Source organism: Nicotiana tomentosiformis, chromosome 7, assembly GCF_000390325.3.
Source record: "Nicotiana tomentosiformis chromosome 7, ASM39032v3, whole genome shotgun sequence".
Taxonomy (NCBI): domain Eukaryota; kingdom Viridiplantae; phylum Streptophyta; class Magnoliopsida; order Solanales; family Solanaceae; genus Nicotiana; species Nicotiana tomentosiformis.
Window position 1 is genome coordinate 124,923,555 of NC_090818.1, and position 15,482 is coordinate 124,939,036.

The window sequence follows — 15,482 nt, forward strand, 5'->3', positions numbered from 1 at the left end:
GTTGCACGTGTAATAGCTTTGATACCATATTATAACAGCTCAATCCAATATTATTCGCTTTGGATCTAGTCTTGTACGACTTTAAAATGCGTCACTAGGGTCTAAGACTTGCTTCTTTATATACCCAATATATTCCCCGTATTTTTAGCGTGTTTGGCCAAGCTGCAAAAATCAGCTTATTTGAGGAGTGTTTTTTCTTAAAAGTGCTTTTCTCAAAAGTACTTTTATTGAGAAACAATTTGTGTTTGGCTAATTAATTTAAAAAGCACTTATGAGCCGCAATTAGTGTTTGGCTAAACTTTTAAAAACAGTTTCTAAGTGTATTTTTCTCAAAAGCACTTTTTAAAAAATTGCTTCCGGAAAAAAATTACTTTTTTCTGCTTCTCTTCAAAAACTTTTTTTTTCATTCCAAAAGCTTGGCCAAACACATCAATATTTTATAAAAAATACTTTTGATTTAAAAAAAATACTTATAACCCAAAAAAAGGCTTGGTCAAACAGGTTATTTGTCGAATGCCATATAAATTTATTAATAATTCAGTCTATTTGACCGTGTGACATTGAGTCCAATCCGTTCATTTGACACTATATTAGTGACCCACTCACAATAATTTGTTAAGTTGCTTCTAGAAATATCCTAAAAAAAAAAGAGAAAAGAAAAATACGGTAGTATGCGAAATAGAATACCAAAACCCAAACTCTAACTCTCCCGCTTATAAACCCCCAAACACAAAATACCCTAGCATTTTCATTCCTCTCTTTCTGCCTCCATTTCTCTCTCCCAAAACCCTAATTTCTTCTTTCACTAAAACCCTACAGCAGCTATGGAGTTTTGGGGTAACTCTCTTTCCGTCTCTCGTTCACACACACGCACAAAATCTATATCTTTGATAATTTTTTTCTTTGATCGTTTAATTTGTGCACTTTTACGTATTTATGTTTGTTTTTGCTGTTAATGTTTTATGTGATTTTGGTAACAGAAATGTTGAGATTAGTACAAATAAATGTATATTTCATTGTTTGCTAGCTCGCGACCAAGTCTGCTTTGATTTTCACCTATTACTTTGATACAATGAAATAAGAAATGTAGGAGTTAAAAGTTATGATGTTCTATTTCTTTTTCCATGTGTAGTAAGTTTGGGCATATCTTAATACACATCGAATTGTAGATATGATTTTGTTAAGTGTTTTTAGGATATCACTTTACGCTTCTAACAGCAAAAGCAACTTTACACTCTTGGTGTAATTTAACATGTTGTAGCGAGTTATTCACCATATTTTCCAGTCACATTGTCGTGGAAATGTTTTTTATATTATCAGTGTACAAAAGTTAAGTTCTTAACTACAAACCTCAAATTAGCTTCTTTTATGCTTAACATAGATTAGTTCTGTTTGTTTCTAGAGAAGCACATGTTATGTATAGCCCAGTGGCAAGGAGCCTTGGTAGGGGGTTTGAGTCGCCAAGGGTGCAAAGTTGAAAAAGTTGAGGCGGACCTATACTTGGAGAAGAGGGTCACGGACCTCGTTAACTTTGGCAACAGTTCTTAATTTATTAGTTTATATTTGTTGAAAACGGTTATATATTTTGCCTGGAACCGATAAGATTAAAAGTCTGATGGGGCCACTGGTTGAGCAGTTCTCTCAGGTGCCCCACCTCACTTGGTAGAGGTGTTTGAGGATTGGGTTTTACCGTACAAAGAAAAAGTTTGTTATTTTCGGGGAATATCTATCTGTTTGGAATTTATGTGTTTTAACTATGACTGAAAATACTGATTTCCTCCGATCTTTGTTATGTTTTTGGTATTCTTTTATTAGAACATGTTGAATTTAATATTCGTTTTTAAATTCCAGAACTTTCAATTTTCTAAATTTACTGTCAACCTATGTGTTTAGGTGCTGAAGTGAAAAGTGGAGAGCCTTTAACTGTACAGCCTGGAGATGGGATGGTTTTGCATCTTTCACAGGTTAGATAATTTGCTGCAATTTGATAAGCTTAGTTATTTGCAGTAGTGATTGTCTTATTTTCATTGCCGTGTTATTTATCTGCAGGCATCTCTCGGTGAGTTGAAGAAGGATAAAGCACAAAGTGTTTGCTTGTCTGTGAACATCGATGGCAAGAAACTTGTCCTTGGGACACTCAGCTCAGATAAGGTGCCTCAACAGCAGTTTGACCTGGTTTTTGATAGAGACTTTGAACTATCACACAACTGGAAAAGTGGCAGCGTGTACTTTTTTGGATACAAGGCCACTAACCCATTTGAGGAATATCCTTTTCATTTGTCTCTTAAACTTCTCTTTCTTTTATACATTTACTTTTCTTCAATGTAAATATTTCTGCTTATTTTGTTCCCTTGACCTAACTTCTCTGCCGCACGGAAGAGGATGATGAAGATGATGAAGAAGGTAAATGTTAATTTTTCATTTATTTGGAGTTTGGACATCTTGATTGTTCTGTGATTAGTTATTAGCTGACTGATGTACTCTTATGTGTTCAGAGTCTGATGAGGACATCCCCCTCACTATTGCAAACAATGGTAAGGAAAATGCTATTTACCAAGATATTATGTCAATTTAACAAATGTGACATACCTTCTAATTTGCTAATATTATTGTCTGCTTGGTTAACTGACTTTAGGAAAACCCGAGGCTAAGGTTAAGGAGGCAGAGAAGTCTAATGTTGCTAAGGATTCTGCTTCAGGTAAGCAGAAGGTGAAGATTGTGGAACCTAGTAAAGATGCCAAGGCTGATGATGAAGATGAGAGCACTGATGAAGATGAAATGTCTGAGGATGAAGATTTTGACATGGGAGAGGTATGCTTTGGTGTTTAAAAGTACTGTCATTGTCTTTTGTAGTATCTGTTAGGGTGTCCAGTACAAGGACAAAAAATGGTAATATTTGTTTAAGCTTGATTGGCTATTTCCCTGAGATGTTGAATTGGCCCTTTAGTTTGAGGTGTTTGATAGCTTTTAAGGTTTGTTTTCTGACATTACTCGATCGAGTTTACTATTCTCCCTTAGGCTCTGGTGCTGTGGGAGTGAGTTTCTTGTAGTGGTATTTGGGGCTAATTTTATGTGCTTTAATGGGTTTGAAGTTATATTGAATGACCGAACAGTTATCTCTTTTGCTCAGATCTATACTGTGGTTAAGGGATTGCAAAATTCAAATGCAAAGTATTGCTTTTATATAGTTTTATGGCTTTGGATTTCTGTTATCTAGGTGTAAATTATTGAATACAACATTGAGAAATTTATGCTTTGTTTCCTGTGGAAATTTGTATTAAATACATTTGTATCTTCAGGGTGAAGATGAGAGTGATGGGGATGATGAGTCTGACGAGGGCGAGGAGGAGACACCAAAGAAGGTATCTTAATTTTCGGTCTTCCTTTCCATTTTCTCAATTTTTTTCGGGGAAGGATGACTTGTTGATGTTATGTGGTTCCATCATTCTGCTTTAGGCTGAACCTGGCAAAAAGAGGAAGGCAGATTCGGCTACAAAAACACCTGTCCCAGATAAGAAGGCAAAATTTGTAACTCCTCAAAAAACTGGTTAGTCTTGTCCTTTCTGTTTGCGACTGAGGCTTAGTTGTTGTCCTGTCCTTTTTGGATTAGTGCTTTTTGTGAAGTATGTGCTGCCTATTATTTGGAGTTATGTTACTCGGACTCTTCAAAAATGTTGTTGGGTGCGTGTCGGATCCTCCAAATTTAGTGCATTTTTGGAGGATCCGACACGGGTGCGGCAGCACTTTTGGAGAGTCCGAGCAACATAGATTTGGAGGGTGTGGTCTTATTATCCTTTCTGATCGGCATCAGGTAGTTGTACCAGGAAAATGACTGTTGAGGATAACTTGACCGTTGTACTCGAAACCAAAAATAAGGAATTTCCTGCTTGTAAACAAATGGTTCAATTTTGTAGCATAACTAATAACTAGTAAAGTTCATGTAGGAGTAGCCTATTCTTTTACTACTAAGTTTTGGGTGATTTGCTCGATTGTGTAGCATAACTAGTGTCCCCACTTGTAGGATTTTACTGGGTTGTTGTAGCGTAACTAGTGACATTTTGTACAAAGTATTATTTTTAACTACTTTGTTTTGGGCGATTAGATGGCAAAAAAGGTAGCGGCCATGTAGCAACCCCTCACCCCTCAAAACAGGCTGGTAAATCTCCTGCAAACAAGAACCAGCAGACTCCAAAATCAGGCGGCGCTCATCTCTGCAAGACATGCAACAGGTATTTTTTAATGCAATAATTATACTAGTTTTTATAGGTGCATTAGGATGTTTGGTGTATTCATGTATTATTGTCTTGCGTAGGGGTTTTGGTTCTGAAAATGCTCTGGAATCTCACTCGAAAGCTAAGCACAGCGCTGCAAAGTAAGAAGGCGGAGAGTTTTGTTTGGCTTTGTCAACTTTGATCAGAAGAGAGCTTTTAGTTTTTTTTGTCGGTTCACCTAATGTAAAGGCAAGTCATAGACTCCTTCAGTTACATGATATTGCTATTCTGAAATCTGAACTATCTCTTTGGGATTTTTCTGAGGCCAAAATATCTATTTTGATGGTAGACTTCTGTTCAATGAGATTTGGATTAATTTAAAGAATGCTGTTAATGTATGTTCCTCACAGTTCCTATTTTTCTCTATGGCATATTACAGCTTGTTTGGATGGTTATATATCGTTTTATAATTTATCGTATTGTATTGTACTGTATCGTTTGATGAATACAATGCTTGGATAGATTGTATTGTTTGTTATTTCATGATATTACGTACCGCCAATATGAAGAGTAAATTTGCAATATTATAAAGAAAAATTATGATACATGGTAAAATTATTATATAAAAAGGTAGAGTAAATGATAAAATAAAATTATTTAATAATAATGAAGGGTGAGATGAGAGAAAGAGACAAGGTAATAGTGCGATCAACCAAATCGGTCGTTACATAAAGTGACACATTTCGTCTTTATGTAATGACGGATTTAATGATACAATAAAATTGAAGTAACAATCAAAACAATATCGTATAGGTCATCCAAACAAGCTGTTAATGTCAGTTACTATAGTTGGTTAGAAAAGCGCACTATTTTTGCAATTATTCAACAATAATTCTTCTTTCCTTGACTCTACTCTACCTTCCTGAAGGTGCAAAACTGTATCCTTGAGATTTCTCAAATGCAATATCGAACACTATTTTTGAGCCGAGGGTTTTTGAGAAACAACCTCTCTACCCTTATAAGGTAGGGGTAAATTTTGCGTATACATTATATTTTCCGGACTCCACTTATAATATTTCACTGAGTTTGTTATTGTTGAATATCAGACCCACGCATCTAACAAGAAGTTCAAATCACAGTGTCCCACAAAAAGAAATTAGAAGTCACCTGCTATTATTTGCTAAATGAATTAATTTTCATATTCTAAGAATATTATTTTATTTTCTAAAGATAAGAGAGATCAGAGCACCAGTCAAGAGAAAATACGTCTGCGAAAAACAGGAAGCAAAAAAGCTACATCACATAAGCATTGCTAAATCGTCACTGCTAAGTGCTAGCAGCAAATTTGCGTTTGCAGGAAAAAGAAAGTGCAATCACAAATGCACAATACAAATCTTCAAATATAAATAACATTAAAAACAGCAAATCCTATAATAAAATTGCTTCAACAGTGCACAAATCTTAAGAAGTTAGCACAAAAAGACGATCACCAAAAACTTTAGTTGTCACAGTTATACCAGGTAATTGTATCAAGCTATTTTAAACGTCGACAAAAGAATGGTATTGTTTTCTTATATTAAAATAATAAGTATTAATTAAAGGGTCTAAAATTCCATAAAATATTTTTAACACGTGGCAGTATCTTAGACTACCAGTGAGAATTACTGGAGCAAGTTTAAATGGAGAGAATCCTTTCCAGGGCAGAGTCGTAATTGGAGAATGCGATTTATAAGTCTTTAAGAATGCGTATAAATCGTAATTTCTGAATGCTATTTATAAGTCGTATATATCCCGTGCGATTTATTACTCCAACTCAGTCAATCCAATTATAAGTCTCATTCGATTATTGCAATTTATTAGTAAGCCTTAGCCATTTATAATTCATAAAGCATTAATGACCCATGAATAAAACAAAGAAATTTAAGCACCAATAGAATGCGAAGAGAACATATTCGACATAAAAACCTTTGAAAAGGATATTAACATAATCTAATTCTCTCAGAGCAACACATATTCAATGCAAAAGAATGTTCGAATTAAGGTTAGAATGTAAATTAAAGACAAAAATAGTACATTAAGCAACAGAAACATTATGTCTTCTCTATTTTTTAGTTTTGCTTTTTCTTTGTATAGGTTGATACGAGCAAGTTATTTTTCCAATTGGTTTAGTTCTATACTTTCACACACATATATATATATATATATATATATATATTAAATTTTGGGCGAAGCCAAGATTTTAAATCGGTGGATGCTAATACCACTGCACTCACGATTTTTTCCCCTAAATTACTAGAGCCAAAACAAGTCTGCACATATAAATAATATTGTTAGTAGTTACACGACGAATAATAATAAATAGGTTAAGTATTATGTAAGGATTGTCTGTTTTAACAGTAATTCTATATTTTCTTCTTCTTTTCATTTTGCTCTTCTAGTGAAATTCCTTTGGATATCTATTTTCACATTTATTATAAATGTCTGTGTAGGAAATAAGAAACAATGGAGCTGGTTTGCCCGAGAGGTTAAGGGGGAAGACTTAAGATCTTCTGCACATAAGTGCGCATGGGTTCGAACCCCATAGCCAGCATAATATTACTTTTTATTTTATACTATTTCAGTCTAACCCTAGTTTTTCTTTTTCTTTTATTTAATTTGATCTTTTTCCTATTCCTTTTTATTTCACTTTCGTTTTTCCATTCTTTTCAATCTTTTTTTTTAATCTCCTCTTTAATTTTTTCAACTATTTATTGTTTCCTTTTTATTCATGTGGTGTCTAGAATCTACATTAACCCAGTGCACATCGATTAATTCACCATTATTCTTTTATTTAATTCGTTTGTTTTCATTTTCGCTTCCAAATTTGCTGTTTTTTTTTTCCTTTCTTCCCTTAGCCTTCTTTTCATTTGGTATAACCTCTTTTTCTATAGATATTCAGAGAGAAGTAGGTCCCATGAATGAAATGACCAACAAAAAAATTGAAAGATGTATGGTGAGATTTTCTTTATTTTTTATTCCACAGTAACCGATAGTGAGATTTGAAGCTTATGGTTAAATGGTAAAGGTGAAGTAATTATACTGCAAAATCTGTCTTTCACCGTTCAACTTATAGGCCGTTTGGCCGTGCTTTTGAAACCTAACTTATTTTGAAAAGTAATTTTAAAAAAAATAATTATGGTAAACAATTTGTGTTAGGCTAATCAGTTTGAAATGCACGTTTGAGCAGTAATTAGAGTTTGGTCATGCTTTTAAGAAGTACTTCTAAGTATATTTTTCTCAAAAATGCTATTAAAAAAAATACTTTTGCGGATAAACTACTTTTTCTGCTTTTTAAAATTGCTTCCGCTTCTACTCAAAAATATTTTTTTCTTTCTAAAAACTTGGCCAAACGTCTGCCCTCGGGAGTATCGAGGCCACGACCCCCAGGATCGGTTCGAATCCCAAAAATCTCGGAGAGCATTACCAGATAATCGAGCATGACCAACAAAAGGTCGTGATATCCGTGACCAGCCGGATGTCACGACGTGAATCTTGGCACGTATTGGCAGAAAATCGGTGATTAGTTTAACGAAAGATTTTTACCTTTTGTGGAATTGCACTTATGGTAAAACTCCCTACTATATAAGGTGTGTGTGTGTGTGATTATTCATTAGGCACATTGTAACACGCATATCAAGATAATATATTTTTATTTTATTTGTTATTCAAAGTTCTTACTTTTGTTCATCAATTCATCAGTAATGTGAGCCCGGGATTGAAAGCAGGCATTTTATTAAGCTGTCACTAAGTCCGGGATCACTACTCTTGATTGGTTTGACAATTTATTACGTACTTTATATGTTTAATCTAACGCAATTTATCATTTGTATTGAATTAACTCACATATCCTTAAAATTACTTACAAATTTAATTGTTATCCATTTTTTAGGGTAAACAGTTTGGCGCCTACCGTGGGGCTAAGGATAATAGTGGCAATTTGATACAAATTTCTATAACACACTCTATTTTACACTTGTTCTTTGAGCTTTTAATTTTAGGTCAAATTAAAAATGTCGAACACCCAATTTGCCCATTTGAACGTGGATGCTAAGTCCGACCACCATGGCGAGAACAACAACGTGGTACCCAACAACGAGGTGCCCCCTACTGACCCCAACGGAGTCACAGTCGTTGATTCGATCGATGCTAACTCACACGTGGCTATCGAAGCAAACTTGCCTACTGACCCCGAAAACAACATTCACGGGGGAGCCCGATCGATAGCCCGGAGTACACACGATAATGAAGGTGATGGGATCAACTTGCGAATGATCTTCGAAATGTTACAGGCTCAACATGCATCGATAGCCCAGTTGCAGAACCAAAGCCGAGCCCCCAACAGAGTTGAGCCCGAATCGTTCAGGGAAAATGCCTGTAGAAATGAACCGGGTGAAGCAGAACCCAGGACCAACCTCGATATAATAAAGATGCTTGAGGAACTGACAAAATGGGTGGAATCGGGAGAAAAAAAAAATCAAAGCCAACGACAAAAAATTGGAGACCTATAACTCTGGGGTCGACCAAATCCCGGGAACGCCACCGATACTGAAGGGCCTTGATTCCAAAAAAATTATCCAAAAGCCTTTTCCTCCGAGCGCAGCTCTGAAGCCGATCCCAAATAAGTTTCGTATGCCCGAAATTCTGAAGTATAATGGGACAATCAATCCAAACGAACATGTGACCTCTTATACATGCGCCATCAAGGGAAACAACTTGGAAGATGATGAAATCGAATCCGTTCTGCTGAAAAAGTTCAGAGAGATCTTGTCGAAAGGAGCTATGATATGGTATCACAACTTACCCCCTAATTCTATTGACTCGTTTGCTATGCTTGCAAATACCTTTGTAAAAGCGCAAATCGGGGCCATCAAGTTCGAGAGCAGAAAATCAGACCTTTTCAAGGTAAAGCAAAGAGATAACGAGATGCTTAGGGAATTCGTATCTAGGTTTCAAATGGAACGAATGGATCTTCCTCCGGTCGCAGATGATTGGGCCGTTCAGGCTGTCACCCAAGAATTCAATCCCCGAAGCTTATTGGTTTCACATCAGTTGAAGCAAAATTTGATAGAATACCCGGTGGTAACTTGGGCCGACGTTCATAACCGGTACCAATCCAAAATCAGGGTCAAAGACGACCAGTTCTAGTCCCCTTCCAGGTCCGTTTATCCCGTCAGAGCTAGTGACAGATCCAAAAGAGACATTGATCGTGAACCAAGATCGAATAGAGATCGATATCAACCATTCAATGAAGATCGAAGAGGTAATGGGTCCGGACACAACACTGTGAGGAGTGAAAGAAGAGGCGACCGAGGTCATAATAACCGGGGACTAATGAGCAAAATCGGTTTTGACAGACCCATTAAGTCTAAGAAAGCACCAAGGTTATCAGAGTACAACTTCAACATCGACGTTGACGCTATTGTATCAGCCATCAGATGTATCAAAGATACTAAGTGGCCTCGACCACTGCAATCCGATCCTGCCCAAAAGGACCCCAACCTAATGTGTAAATATCATGGCACTCACGGCCACAAAACCGAAGACTGCCGACAACTGGGAGAGGAGGTAACCTGGTTATTCAACAACGACACCTCCAAGAGATTCTGAGCGATCGAGCCAAAAATCACTTTAGGAATAGGGACTCCAACAAGCATATCGAGCAAGAGGATCCTTAGCACGTCATTAACATGATCATTGGTGGGGTTGACGTCCCCTAGGAGCCGATGTTAAAGTGCACTAAAGTGTCCATTACAAGGGAAAAATGGACTCCCGATTATGTACCAGAGGGAACCGTATCTTTCAATAATGAAGTCGATGAAGGCATCGTACAACCGCACAATGATGCACTAGTAATATCTATACTCATACATAAATCTCGGGTTAAGCGTGTGTTGATTGATCCAGGTAGCTCGGCCAATATTATCAGATTGAGGGTCGTAGAATAACTGAGTTTAACATGGCATATGGGACCACTAAAGGGGAGATAACCTTCCCGGTAAACATTGCTGGAACTGTTTAGGAAACAAAGTTCTACGTGATCGAAGAAGATATGAGATACAATGCTCTATTTGGGAGGCCATGGATTCACAACATAAGGGCAACACCCTCGACACTATATCAGGTGTTGAAATTCCCCACACCGGAAGAGATCAAAACGGTTTACGGAGAGCAAGCAGACGCAAAAGAAATATTCGCGGTCGATGAGGTGGTCCCGATATCCGCACTCTCGACGTCGAAGAACCCAAGTTCGGTCACCAAGAAAGAAACCAAATAGCAATAACCGACACCGGCCCCAGCCGAACTAGAAAAGCAGGGGACGAGCAAGGATGCCAATTACAGAGTCCCCGGGTCTTTCATAGTCCCTGACATTTCTGATGCCACCAAGTTAACGGTCGAGGAGCTGGAGTAAGTCATATTGATCGAGCACCTGCCCGATCAGAAGGTATACCTAGGCACGAGGCTTACTCCCGAGCTCAGGAAAAAACTCATTGAATATCTTCTAGCTAACATAGATTGTTTCGCTTGGTCCCATATTAACATGACATGGATCCCGCCGGAAATAACTACTCACAAGTTGAGCTTAGATCCGAAGTTTCACCCGGTTAAACAGAAGAGGAGGCCTCAGTCCGAAGTCAAGCACACATTCATCAAAGACGAGGTATCCAAACTCCTTAAAATAGGTTTCAATCGGGAAGTTAAGTACCCGGACTGGTTAGCAAACATAGTGGTAGTGCTTAAAAAGAGAAATAAATTAAGAATGTGTGTAGACTACAAAGACTTGAATAAGGTATGTCCTAAGGACTCTTTTCCTTTGCCTAAGATCGATCGCATGATCGATGCGACGACCGACCATGAAATACTCAACTTTTTTATGCATATTCCGGGTACAACCAGATCCGGATGGATCCGGGAGACTAGGAAAAGACTTACTTCATCACCAAATATGGCACCTATTGTTATAACGTAATGCCATTCGGACTAAAAAATGCTGGTGCCACTTACCAACACCTAGTAAATCGGATGTTCGAAGAGCAAATAGGAAAATCAATGGAGGTTTACATTGACGACATGTTAGTTAATTTTACATTGACGATACTTCACACAGTGTGTTGGTCTTTGATTTTATGTTTCAGTTTTTTCACTAACCTTTCCTTTGTTATTGCAAAAACAAAGGGGAGTAGTGCATCTGGAATTTGGAGGGAGATGGAAGTTAGAACTCTTTAATATTTTTTTGCCTTCTTGAGTTCATCCTTTAAATAGTAGAATACCTACATCTATTTTGTTGATCTGTTGCCTTGTTGGTACTGCAGTTTATTTAGTTCTGTTGCTACAATTATCAGCTAGTATTATTCAGTTTAACCTTTTGGGTTTGTTCAGTTCTGTTGCTACAATTATCAACTAATATTATTCAGTTTAACCTTTTGAATCCATATTTAATTATTGATGTTGTTTATCCTTATAGAGTATGTATTCCCTTCTCGTTCTAGTTGGGTAAATCTTTATGGATCAGTTGTTAGATCCCCCTTTTATAGAGTATGTTGATGGTTATGCTACACCGATCACTAAGAGATGTACTCATGGAATAGGCATTATAATATATAAGGCTTACAATCCGAACCGTAATTCAAAATATTTATTCGATCCAAATATCAAAATCCAATCCGAACCGAATTTAATTTGGTTCGGATTCGGATTGCAATTTATCAAATCCGAAATCCGATAGAATAGTCCAAAATATGCCAAATCCGATTCAATCCGATCCATGAACATGCCTATCATCGACCAAGCACCCCCGGGGACGAACATTTTCAAGGGAGGCTCGGCAGCCAGTTCATCGGTAGTTGCGCCCAGAGCGGTTCTCTCGAGGACGACCACATCGGGAGTGGTCTCCTCGACTTCGGCAGTCGGTAGTGAAGAAGAGGAAGCAACTTTTTGGGGAACCGTTTTGGAAGTTTTAGCCATTGATATCTGGAAAAAGTTTGAAAAATATGAAGAAAGGTTGGGAGATAAAAGGTAAAGGTTTTACTGAGAAAGTCAAGTGCGCTGGTTTGGATAGAAAATAAGTAGAACCTTGCAATTTAATGAGGAATCTCGGAGAACGGAGGTAAAAATCTTAGAGTATGAAGAAGGGAAGTGATATCCTGAAGACTCGGAGGTAAAAGCTTGATCAAAAGTTAAAAAGTGAACGAAGGAGGGGAGTATTTATAGAGGCTGCGTGTCGTTTCACATCTAGGGATGACCTGTCGATGGCGGACACGCGTTTAAAGTCATAATGATGCAACTGACGGGGCGTTTTAGATTCTTTGTCATTTCTGTCACGGCGTATTGAAGAAGGAATCGAAGTGCACATATCATTTCTCGTCTTTTCCGTAAACTTACTCTCCGAGAAACGAGGGGACTATCTGTATACGGGTGAAACCGAGCCAATGGGATGCCTCAGTTTTCGATGAAATAAACGGAGGAAGAGACGTGACTGTAAGGGACCGGAATCGAGGCAAGGAGCCCCTCGAGCCGGGGTCCGGGAAAAATGTTTGCCCTCCGGAGTATCAGGGCCACGACCCCTAAGATCGGTTCGAATCCCAAAAATCTCGGAGAGCATTACTAGATAATCGAGGATGACCAACAAAAGGCCATGATATCCGTGACCAACCAGATGTCACGGCGTGAATCTCGGCATGTATCGGAAGAAAATCGATGATTAGTTAAACGGAAGATTTTTACCTTTTGTGGAATTACACTTAGGGTAAAACTCCCCTACTATATAAAGGGGGGTCTAATTATTCATTAGGCACACTGTAACACGCATATTAAGGCAATATATTCTTATTTTCTCTGTTATTCAAAGTTCTTACTTTTGTTCATCAATTCATCAGTAACGTGAGCCCGGGATCGAAGGCAGACATTTCATTAAGCTATCACCAAGTTCGGGATCACTCTTCTTGATTGGTTTGACAATTTATTACGCCATTTATCTGTTTAATCTAACGCAATTTATCATTTGTATTGAATTAACCCATGTATCCTTAAAATCACTTACAAATTTAATTGTTATCTGTTTTTTAGGGTAAACAGACATGCTTTTAAGAAGTACTTCTAAGTGTATATCTCTCAAAAATGCTATTTAAAAAAATATTTTTGCGGAGAAACTACTTTTTCTGCTTTTTAAAATTGATTATGCTTCTACTAAAAATTATTTTTTCCCTACTAAAACTTAGCCAAACGCCTTTAACTCTAAGAAAAAACACTTTCAATTGAAAAGAAAAAGTACGTTTGGCCAAAAAGAAACATGGACAAACATGCCAAAAAGATAAATGTTGCAGTATAATTACTTCAGCTTTAGTCATTTTGGGAACTCTTCTTTCCCACTTTTTTTTTCTTCAAATGGGGAAAAGCTTCTGCAAAAGCCAGTAAAGGGATAATGGTGGCAAATGAGTATGTCAACATTAGGCATATGTCCACATCTTTGTTTTTAGTTAACAAAGCCTATCAATGAAAGCAATTGATAACATCTTAAAGCCAATAGAAGAGATGTGATGCTAACTGCAAGTTAGCTTTAATGAAAAGAAGCTTTAATTAATTTTCATCGAACATTTCGTAAACCTATTTTATACCTAGGCCTGACCATTGTGGTCAACAGAAGATAATTTTTGTTAAAGTTAAAAACTTTTCTTCCCCTATTTTTAGTTCCATGTAAAGCATTTTCCCAACAGTATTTTTCTTTTGGCAGAATAGCATAGACACTTGTACTAATATGATTTTTGTCATTTCGATCCCTCTACTCTATAAAGTTTCAACCGGACGCACATGAACTCATGCAAAATATATAACTTTTAAGTACCTATGACCATTGACCGAGCACATGTGACAACAAAACATTGAGCTGGACAAAATGGGTGTAATTCACGCGGGGCCGTGAGCGTGAATATGAACATTTTGAACAATAAATTATTAAAACAAGAAGAAAAAACAAATAAAAAGATAAAGTCAAAAAAGTAAAAAACAAATGAGCAAAAGCAAAACAGGAGACTTATCGTTCTTCCCGGCCCTCCACCCCATCTCGTTGCCTTTTCTTTCTCCGGTTCTCCCGGTTAGTTTCTTCTCCCCAAGAGAAAAAAAAAACAAAAAAAATAATCTCTTACTGATAATGGTTGTTTCTGCCATAAAAAAATATTTTTCCCTATGATTTGATTTAATTTTGAGTTTTTCTTTTTTCAATTTCCGATGAAAAGGCTTGAAATCATGGCTTTTTAATCGGTTTGATTCGGTTTTCGGTTTGGTTCAATTTTTCGGATTTTTATGAACACCCTTAGGTGCTAATATGGGTAAAAGAATCTCATAATTTTCATCTGCTTTTCTTTATTTTTCTTTAAATTTTTCAATTGTTTTATGAAATGTTTTAAATTGTGGTGGTTAAGCATTGTACTTTCTATAGTATTCTGCTAAATAGGCGGTAAGGGACTGCTTGAATTTTGAGAAGTGATAGTAAAAGTGAAAAGAAGAGGAGTGTAGTAAAAGTTTTGGAGAGACTCACCCGTAACGGTGACAGTGGGGATAACGTGGCTGATTGAAAATTATAACCAAACGTAGGTTTGATTATGTATTTGCAGACAAGGAGGAAGGGGTGGTGATGCCCGGTGATGGTAGGTAGAAGATTGAGAAATGGAATAGTAGAAGAGAGGACTGTTTCGAATTTTTTTTTTTGGGAAAAAAGGGGATGGATTTGCAATTTTTATAAAAAAAATAATATTTTGTAATAGATAATGACAAAATTTAAAAGGTATTTAAAATTTATGTTTATTCAAGTATCCAGTTGAAACTTTGTGTAGCGGAACCGGAATGACAAAACCAAGCTAGTACAAATGTGCTCTTCTGCCTTTTCTTTTACCTTAAGTTTATATTCAGACTTATTTTCAGATTAATTATTACTATTACAAAGGGAGACTGGAAGGAAAAAGGAACTGTCGGAATTGTACGATTACATCACCAAGACTAGACTATAAATACTGGTAATTTATTTATTCAGATTATTTTAACTGAAAACTAAATGGGTTTCAAAGTATAGTTCTGTTGATTCCAAAAATCATATACAATCTAGTGATTGAGAAGCTGGTAAGGTTTATGGCAACACAGGGAGGATATAAGTCCCAATTGCAATGTATAGTTAAGCTTCCATCCATCATACAAACCACAATTTGCTAGTCAACAGTGTATTGTTAAATAGCAAAGAGAAGC

General features: G+C 36.8%; 1 protein-coding gene and 1 non-coding gene across 2 annotated transcripts; both read left to right on the top strand.

The window, feature by feature from the left end:
• Positions 1-681: 681 nt before the first annotated feature.
• On the top strand, positions 682-4,609 carry LOC104105481 (histone deacetylase HDT1-like). Its single transcript, XM_009613792.4, has 10 exons — positions 682-837; positions 1,894-1,964; positions 2,050-2,264; positions 2,375-2,403; positions 2,496-2,534; positions 2,636-2,811; positions 3,300-3,362; positions 3,457-3,547; positions 4,103-4,229; positions 4,313-4,609. Exons 1-10 carry the CDS (start codon positions 825-827, stop codon positions 4,374-4,376), a joined length of 888 nt encoding a protein of 295 aa, XP_009612087.1. The 5' UTR covers positions 682-824; the 3' UTR covers positions 4,377-4,609.
• Positions 4,610-6,718: 2,109 nt separating this feature from the next.
• On the top strand, positions 6,719-6,801 carry TRNAL-UAA (transfer RNA leucine (anticodon UAA)). The gene has a single exon. It is a non-coding gene; the product is annotated as a tRNA-Leu (tRNA).
• Positions 6,802-15,482: the final 8,681 nt, after the last annotated feature.

Coding starts and splice junctions, on each gene's coding strand:
- LOC104105481 (XM_009613792.4), top strand. Junction 2,265..2,374: donor GCCACTAACCCATTTGAGGA/ATATCCTTTTCA, acceptor TCTCTGCCGCAC/GGAAGAGGATGATGAAGATG. Junction 2,535..2,635: donor CCTCACTATTGCAAACAATG/GTAAGGAAAATG, acceptor AACTGACTTTAG/GAAAACCCGAGGCTAAGGTT.